At 41.1% G+C, this 10,018-nt stretch overlaps 1 protein-coding gene across 1 annotated transcript; it reads right to left on the bottom strand.

The window, feature by feature from the left end:
- Positions 1-7,712: 7,712 nt before the first annotated feature.
- Positions 7,713-9,022, bottom strand: LOC100667154 (olfactory receptor 5AN6-like). The gene has a single exon (XM_003419526.4). It carries the CDS (start codon positions 8,718-8,720, stop codon positions 7,713-7,715), a length of 1,008 nt encoding a protein of 335 aa, XP_003419574.4. The 5' UTR covers positions 8,721-9,022.
- Positions 9,023-10,018: the final 996 nt, after the last annotated feature.

The following is a 10,018-nucleotide window of genomic DNA, read 5'->3' as shown; positions in this document are numbered from 1 at the left end:
AGTTGGATTCCTATACACCAATAAAGAGAACTATGAAAAGGAAATCAGGAAAACAATATCATTTATAATAGCTCCTAAAAAAATAAAATAATTAAGAATAAATCTAACCAGGGACATAAAAGACCTATACAAAGAAATATACAAAACACCACTGCAAGAAATCAAACAAGGCCTACATAAACAGAAAAACAACACGCTTACGGATTGGTAGGCCCAACATTGTAAAATTGTCAATTCTACCCAAAACAATCTCCAAATACAATGCAAAACTGGATGTCCATCTGCAAAAAAATGAAACAGGACCCATACCTCACACCATACACAAAAACTAATTCACAATGGAGCAAAGACCTAAATATAAAACCAAAAATAGAAGAAAAAATAGGGTCAATGCTAGAGGCCCTCATACATGGCTTTAGAAGGATACAAACCATAACTAACAATATACAAACATCAGAAGATAAACAAAACAACTGAGATCTTCTAAAAATTAAACATTTATGCTCATCAAAAGACTTCACCAAGTATCTCATAACATGGATGAATCTGGAGGACATTATGCTGAGTGAAATAAATCAATCACAGAAGGACAAATAATGTATGAGACCGCTACTATAAATAGTCATGAAAAGCTTTACAAAGAAAAACAAATATTTGATGATTTCGAGGGAGGGAAGGGGTGGGGATGGAAAAACACTTAACAGACAATAGATAAGTGGAAACTTTGGTGAAGGGTAATACAGTACACAATACTGGGGAAGCCAGCACAACCTGTACAGCGCAATATCATGGTAGCGCCATAAAAAAAAAAAAACACCCTGAGGGACCGAATTGCTGGGCTGAGGGCTTTGGGGACCATAATCTCAGAGAATATCTAGTTCAACTAGCATATCATGGTTTATAAAGAATATGTTCTACTTTGGTGAGTAGTATTTGGGGTCTTAAAAGCCTGTGAGCATTCATCTAGGATACTCCACAAGTCTCACCCTTTGGGAGCACAGAAGAATGAAGAAAACTAAAGATACAAGGGAAAGATTAGTCAAAAGGACTAATGGACCACATCTACCACAGCTTCCACCAGACTGAGTCCAGAACAGTGAGATAGTACCAGCTGCCACCACTGTCGGCTCTGACAGGGATCAAAATAGAGGGTCCCAGGCGGAGGTGGAGAAAAATGTAGAACAAAATTCTAACTCAAACAGAATGACCAGACTTGCTGGCCTGACAGAGGCTGGAAAAACCCTGAGACTATGGCGCCCGGACACTCTTTCAGCTCAGTAATGAAGTCACTCCTGAGGTTCACCCATCACCAAAGATTGAACAGACCCATGGAACGAAACAAGACTAAAGGGGACCATCAGCCCTGGGGCAGGGACAGGAAGGCAGGAGGGAACAGGAAAACTGATAACAGGGAACCCAGGGTTGAGAAGGTGGAGTGTTAACATGTCTTGGGGTCGTTAACCGATGTCACAGAACAATGTGTGTATTAACTGATAAGAAATTTGTTCTGTAAACCTTCATCGAAAGTACGAATAAATAAAATGAGACATCACCAAAAGAGTAAAAAGCAAAACTGCAAACTGGGCAAAAATTTCTAGCTATGACAAATCCAACAAAGCCCTAATCTCTAAAATCTACAGGAAAATCCAACATCTCTACAAAAAAAAAAAGACAAATAATCAATAAAAATGGGCAAAGGATATGAACAGACACTTCACCATGAAGATGTCCAAGCAGTTCAAAGATACATGAGGAAATGCTCATGATCATCAGCCATAAGAGAAATGCAAATCAAAACTACAAGATACCATCTCACCCCAAGAAGGCTAGCATTAATCCCCAAAATACAAAATAATAAATGTTGAACAAGTTGTGGAGAGAATGGAATACTTAGACACTGCTGGTGGGAATGTAAAATGGTAAAAGCATTTTGGACATCAATTTTTAAAATGCTACAAATAGAAGAACCATACGATCCAGCAATCCCACTCCTTGGAATATATCCTAGAGAAATAAGAACTGTCACAAGAGTAGATATATGTGCATCCATGTTCATTGTAGCACTGTTCCCAAAAGCAAAATATGAAAACAACCTAGGCGCCCTTCAATGGATGAATGAATACACAAACTATGGTACATTCATTCAATGGAATACTAAAAATACAAAAAAGAACAACAATGAATCCTCACAACATCTTATAACATGGATGAATCTGGAAGGCATTATGCTGAGTGAACTTCGTCAGTTGCAAAAGGACAAATATTGTATGAGAGCACTATTATAAGAACTGAAGAAAAGGTTTAAACACAGAAGGACACATTCTTTGGTGCTTATGAGGGTGAGGTGGGAGGGAGAGGAGTATTCACAAACTAGATCTGAACAAAAAACTGAACCCTTTGCCTTCAAATTGATCCTGACTCATAGCGACCCTATAGGACAGAGTAGAACTGGCCCATTTGGTTTCCAAGGAGTGCCTGGTGAATTTGAACTGCTGACCTTTCAGTTGGCAGACATAGCTCTTAACCACTAGGCAGCCAGAGTTAGTAGACAAGAATTATCTTAGGTAAAGGGAAAGACAACCCACACACAGGGGAAGTCAGCACAACTGGACTAAATCAAAAGCTAAGAAATTTCCTGAATACAACCAAACACTTCGAGGGACACGGTAGCAGGGATAGGGGCCTAGGGACCATGGTTTCAAGGGACATCTAGGTCAACTGGCATAACAAAGTTTATTAAGAAAATGTTCTGCATCCCACTTTGGTGAGTGGTGTCTGGGTTATTAAAAGGTAGCAAGCGGGAGGCGGGGCCAAGATGGCGGACTAGGTAGACGCTACCTCGGATCCCTCTTGCAACAAAGACTCGGAAAAACAAGTGAATCGATCAAGTACATAACAACCTAAGAACCCTGAACAACAAACACAGATTTAGAGATGGAAAACGAAAAAAAAAACGGGGAAGCAGCGATTGTTTTCAGAGCCTGGAGCCAGCCTCCCAGTCAGGTAACCTTTGGCGCCCGATTTAGGGCAGAGCCCAGGGGAGCTGACGGCGCAAACAGGGGGCCCAGCCCTAACCCCCTGAACACACCCCAGGAGGGGGCCCAGCCAGTTCGCATGGGCGGCGTGGCGACGCAGCCAGTGGGAGAAGTCCCTGGGAGACAGTGACTGGTCTGGGAGCTGGGAGAGCAGTGTCCCAGCCGGGGAACCGTGCCACCGGGATTTTGACTGGGCGCTGGTACGGCACAAGCACGGAGAGCTACTCCACTCCCCTGAACTAACCCCGGGAGGGGGCCTAGCCGGTCCGCGGAGGCGGCGCGGCGACACAGCTGGCAGGCAGAGAAGTCCCCAGGAGGCAGCAACTGATTTTGGAGCTGGGAATAAGCGTCCCAGCAGGGGAACCTTGACGCTAGCATTTGGACAGGCAGCGGGTGGCTTCAGAGGGCCAGACCCCTGGGGGCAATCTCCACACAGCCAGCACACATAGGCAACACGCCCCGCGTGAATCTCAGATATAATAGTCATTCCAAGCAAGACAAGCAACTCTGGCTATATTCTGAGGTGCTACTCTCCTATCTCGCTGATCCCTCCCCCACCCTCTCCAGGCGGCTTCATTAACATTGGAATTGGCTGAGCCAGAGGGAGAACGGCTCCGGCTCCGCAGAGGCTTTGCTTCCCCCCCTTTTTTTTTTCTTTTGGTCTTTTCCTAACCCACTCTTTCAGCCTGAGAGAAGGAACAACAACAAAAAAAAAAACCCAGGGACCAAAAATCCACCCCTAATTGGACTAAAAACACAGAACCAGCTACAGCCAAGCATATATGATTCAAATCTCAGACTTTCATCTTTACAGGGAACAAGGTGGCGGTTATAATCCAAAGGCAATTCTGATAGGGATCTGACTGCATTTTTTTTTAGCGGATTTTCTGGAAAAACTAGTTTCCCAGTGATGGCTCGGAGACAACAATCCATATCAAACCACTTAAAGAAGCAGACCATGACAGCTTCTACAACCCCCTAAACAAAAGAATCAAAATCTTTCCCAAATGAAGATACAATCCTGCAATTATCAGATACAGAATATAAAAAACTAATTTACAGAATGCTTCAAGACATCGGAAACGAAATAAGGCAAACTGCAGAAAAAGCCAAGGAACACACTGATAAAACTGTTGAAGAACTCAAAAAGATTATTCAAGAACACAGTGGAAAAATTAATAAGTTGCAAGAATCCATAGAGAGACAGCATGTAGAAATCCAAAAGATTAACAATAAAATTACAGAATTAGACAACGCAATAGGAAGTCAGAGGAGCAGACTCGAGCATTTAGAATGCAGACTGGGACATCTGGAGGACCAGGGAATCAACACCAACATAGCTGAAAAAAAATCAGATAAAAGAATTAAAAAAAATGAAGAAACCCTAAGAATCATGTGGGACTCTATCAAGAAGGATAACTTGCGAGTGATTGGAGTCCCAGAACAGGGAGGGAGGACAGAAAACACAGAGAAAATAGTTGAAGAACTCCTGACAGAAAAATTCCCTGACATCATGAAAGACGAAAGGATATCTATCCAAGATGCTTATCGAACCCCATTTACAATTGATCCAAAAAGAAAAACACCAAGACATATTATCATCAAACTCAGCAAAACCAAAGATAAAGAGAAAATTTTAAAAGCAGCCAGGGAGAAAAGAAAGGTTTCCTTCAAGGGAGAATCAATAAGAATAAGTTCAGACTACTCAGCAGAAACCATGCAGGCAAGAAGGGAATGGGACGACATATACAGAGCACTGAAGGAGAAGAACTGCCAGCCAAGGATCATATATCCAGCAAAACTCTCTCTGAAATATGAAGGCGAAATTAAGATATTTACAGATAAACACAAGTTTAGAGAATTTGCAAAAACCAAACCAAAGCTACAAGAAATACTAAAGGATATTGTTTGGTCAGAAAACCAATAATATCAGATACCAGCACAACACAAGGTCACAAAACAGAACATCCTGATATCAACTCAAATAGGGAAATCACAAAAACAAACAAATTAAGATTAATTAAAAAAATATATATATATATAATCATAACAGGGAATCACGGAAGTCAATACGTAAAAGATCACAATAATCAAAAAGAGGGACTAAATACAGGAGGCGTAGAACTGCCATATGGAGAGTGATACAAGGCGATATAGAACAATACAAGTTAGGTTTTTACTTAGAAAAATAGGAGTAAATAATAAGGTAACCACAAAGAGGTATAACACTGCTGGTGGGGATGTAAAATGGTACAACCACTTTGGAAATCTATCTGGCGTTATTTTAAACAGTTAGAAATAGAACTACCATACAACCCAGAAATCCCACGCTCGGAATATACCCTAGAGAAATAAGAGCCTTCACACAAACAGATATATGCACACCCATGTTTATTGCAGCTCTGTTTACAATAGCAAAAAGCTGGAAGCAACCAAGGTGTCCATCAACGGATGAATGGGTAAATAAATTGTGGTATATTCACACAATGGAATACTACGCATCGATAAAGAACAGTGACGAATCTCTGAAACATTTCATAACATGGAGGAACCTGGAAGGCATTATGCTGAGCGAAATGAGTCAGAGGCAAAAGGACAAATATTGTATAAGACCACTATTATAAGATCTTGAGAAATAGTATAAACTGAGAAGAACACATACTTTTGTGGTTATGAGGGGGGGAGGGAGGGAGGGAGGGAGAGGGTTTCTTATTGATTAATCAGTAGATAAGAACTGCTTTAGGTGAAGGGAAGGACAACACTCAATTCATGGAAGGTCAGCTCTATTGGACTGGACCAAAAGCAAAGAAGTTTCCGGGATAAAATGAATACTTCAAAGGTCAGCGGAGCAAGGACGGGGGTTTGGGGACCATGGTTTAAGGGGACTTCTAAGTCAATTGGCAAAATAATTCTTTTATGAAAACATTCTGCATCCCATTTTGAAATGTGGCATCTGGGGTCTTAAATGCTAACAAGCGGCCATCTAAGATGCATCAATTGGTCTCAACCCACCTGGATCAAAGGAGAATGAAGAACACCAAGGTCACACGACAACTAAGAGCCCAAGAGACAGAAAGGGCCACATGAACCAGAGACCTACATCATCCTGAGACCAGAAGAACTAGTTGGTGCCCGGCCACAATCGATGACTGCCCTGACAGGGAGCACAACAGAGAACCCCTGAGGGAGCAGGAGATCAGTGGGATGCAGACCGAAATTCTCATAAAAAGACCATACTTAATGGTCTGACTGAGACTAGAGGAATCCCGGCGGCCATGGTCCCCAGACCTTCTGTTGGCACAGGACAGGAACCATCCCCAAAGACAACTCATCACACATGAAAGGGACTGGACAGTGGGTGGGAGAGAGATGCTGATGAAGAGTGAGCTACTTGTATCAGGTGGACACTTGAGATTGTGTTGGCATCTCCTGTCTGGAGGGGGGTTGGGAGGATAGAGAGAGTGGGAAGCTGGCAAAATTGTCACAAAAGGAGAGACTGGAAGGGCTGACTCATTAGGGGGAGAGCAAGTGGGAGTACGGAGTAAGATGTATGTAAACTTATATGTGACAGACTGACTTGATTTGTACACGTTCACTTGAAGCTCAATAAAAGGTAATAAAAAAAAAAAGGTAGCAAGCGGCAATTTAAGACACATCAATTGGTCCCAACACACCTGGAGCAAAGGAGAAAGAAGAATATCAAAGACACAAGAAAAATATGAGCTCAAGAGACAGAAAGGGCCATATAAACCAGAGACTCAATTGTCCTGAGACCGGAAGAACTAGATCGTGCCTGGGTACCATCAGTAACCACCCTGACAGGGAACACAATAGAGAATCCCTGAAGGAGCAGGAGAAAAGTGTGGTGCAGAACTCAAATTCTAGTAAAAAGACCAAACTGAATGGTCTGATTGAGACTGGAGGGACCCCAGAAGACATGGCTCCCAGACTCTCTGTTAGCCCAAAACTAAAACCATTCCCAAGCCAACTCTTCAGAGGAAGATTAGACTGGACTATAAGACATAAAATGATACTCGTAAAGAGTGTGCTGTTTAACTCAAGTAGATACACGAGACTAAATGGGCAGCTCCTGTCTGGAGGTGAGGTAAGAGAGAGCAGAAAAGGACGGGAGCCAGTAGCATGGGCATGGGAAATCCGGGTGGGAAGGAGGAGTGTGTTGTCACATTATAGGGAGAGCAACTATGGTCACATAACAATGTGTGTATAAATTTTTGTATGAGAAACTAACTTAAACTGTAAACTTTAACTAAAGCACAATAAAAAAAAAATAATTTTTAATTTTTCCAATGTTTAATTTTATATAGTATTTAATTTTGGTTTTTTTTTGAACATATATGAATGTCGAAAAATTAATAATAAAAGAAACAAAGAAAATCTGTGAAGGACAGAACATACTGCTTGGTGTCCTGGATTCTTCTCATTTCTGTACATATAATATCTACCAACATTTCTCTTCTCAAAGCACAATCACCTTTTAGGCTTTTATCTGAGTTCTAATAATAGAAACTGGCTTGTTAAACTGTATATAACAAGACTGTTAGATTACTTCTTGATAGCAGCTAAGCATGATGGCCCCAAGAAATAAGGAAGCCAAGTTTTCACTTCTTCTTGCTGTCTAGTTATTCATATGACCTGCAATAGGCCACTGACACATTTTTACCTCCATCTACCTTGCATGGTAATAACACCTGCCCAAATACTATTCTGACATAAGGCTGTTGGTCTCTTTATAAGCCTCTTGAGGGCCTCTTTGATCTCCTTGTTCCTCAGACTATAGATCAGAGGGTTTAAAATGGGGATGATGATGACATAGAACATTGATAGCACCTTGTCCCACTTCATGGACTGATTAGACTTGGGACTCAGGTACACGGAGAGGGCTGTACCATAATAGAGTGTCACAGCTGCCAAGTGGGAGGCACAGGTATTGAAGGCCTTGGCACGACCTTTGCCTGAGGATATTTTCAGGACGGATGCTGCAATGAAACCATAGGATAAGAGGATAACAAACAAAGAACCAAATCCAACAACAATAGCTACCAGAAGAAGAGTCATTTGGGTGGTGAAGGGATTGGAGCAAGACAAGGAAATAATCTGAGGCAAGTCACAGAAGAAATGCTGAATGACATTTGGTCCACAGTAGTAAAGTTGAAAGCAAGAGATTGTTTGAGATAAACTGCTAAGGAAACCACTTACATAGGCCCCAGCAACCATCTTCCCACAGAGGTCAGGTACCATGATGGCTGAGTATTGTAGTGGGTTGCCAATGGCCACATATCGGTCATAGGCCATGGTGGCCAATAGGCAGCACTCAGCCAGAGCCATCCAGGCTGCAACAAAATACTGAGTTGCACAGGAAATGAAGGAAATCATTTTTTCATTTTTTAGGAAGTCTGAAAGCATCCTCGGGCTGATTGAAGAAGAATAGCAGATATCTATAAACGACAGGAAACAAAGAAAAAAGTACATGGGTGTATGCAGGTAGGACTCCATTCTAATTAGAAGGATGAGACCAAGGTTCCAGATAAGGGTTACAAGGTAGATTCCTAGGAATATTGGAAAGAGGATGAGCTGCAGCTCTTTTTTATCTGAGAGTCCCAGAAGAACAAACATCGTTACAGAGGAGTGGTTTCCATTCCATTCCATGGGCCTGCTTGTTGCCATCTGCTGAAGAAAAGATGAGAGAAGGAAATAGCTTTATTACCAAAAAAAGGACACATCATTTATTTTTAGTCATGCATCAGGCTAATTTTACAACATTGAGTTTAATCTCCTTTCATATACAATCATCGACCTTAACTGAAAAATCCTCTTGGACAAAAGGCATTCAATGGGTACCATTAGTCTATTTTCTCCTAAAATGTCTTCATTTCATATTTTCCCATGGCAGATTTTGCAAATATGTAAGACTTTGGAAATAGGCCAAATTGGGGAAATAGTGCAATTTTTTTTACATGGGAAAACAGAAAAACTCTATTTGGACATTGCTCTGCATTAACTTAATGATTGGAGAAGCTCCTGAATATTCACAGAAAGGATCCTGGGTAGGTACTCTTTAAAATCTTCTTGAGAACTGACCTTTAGTTAATTTATAAAGAGGGACTCTTGACAATTCTGTAATACCCTTTCTGCTTTTATGATGCCTGGAGAGATGTGAGAAGCAAGTAGCAGGGTGGTGGGAAGAGTCAAGAGAAGCAGCAGCAGCTTGAAAACGAATGTGACATAACCAAATTAACAACTCCAGGAAGCCTCTTGACAAATGAAGTAACACAAAGTTCAGAGAACTGTGAAGCTCCCTTTCTTGTTGGTGCAGTTTTTCCTTTCCTCAAATCAGAAATACCTCAGAGTTCTATTGTCTAGGACGGTAATTATTGATCTTCTTGGTAACCTATAAACGTCTGTGGAAACTCAGGTTCCTCTGTCCAGAAACATACAACTACTTACCACCTTTACTTGGAGCATTTTGGAATTTTCAGTCCCCCTGAAGCCTATTTGTGGTTCCCAGGTCAGAGACTTCTACAGGGGAAACCGACTTGGACTTTTGTAAGATTCATGCTTAGACAATAGGCGTGAGGATTGGAAACTCTGGGAAAGATTTAGGAAGTTTTTTTGTTTTTGTTTTTTTTCCCCCTCTCCTTCACATTGGAGTCAGTCCAAAGAAACACAGAAATAAGTCTTCAAACAAATGGTAACTAACCTAAAGAATATTTTTGCATCAGGAACTATACATTACCTTCAAGATGTTATAGCTGTTGTTTTCTCTATGGTATCACTAAAATATCCCCCAAGAAATACACATTTTTATTCAGATGAACCAAAATTAGAAGGAAAATTATGAACCATTTTGAATATAGGAAACAGTTGTCAAACATAGCCTGGGAATTGTGTATAAGGGTAGAAAGTGGACATCTTTGAGATTATCAAAGAGAAAGACTGGGGTTGAATAAAACATTTCTATGAAG

This window comes from Loxodonta africana, chromosome 7, assembly GCF_030014295.1.
Source record: "Loxodonta africana isolate mLoxAfr1 chromosome 7, mLoxAfr1.hap2, whole genome shotgun sequence".
NCBI classification, from domain to species: domain Eukaryota; kingdom Metazoa; phylum Chordata; class Mammalia; order Proboscidea; family Elephantidae; genus Loxodonta; species Loxodonta africana.
The sequence above is the reverse complement of the archived record's forward strand: the minus strand, read 5'-3'. Positions and strand labels throughout refer to the sequence as shown.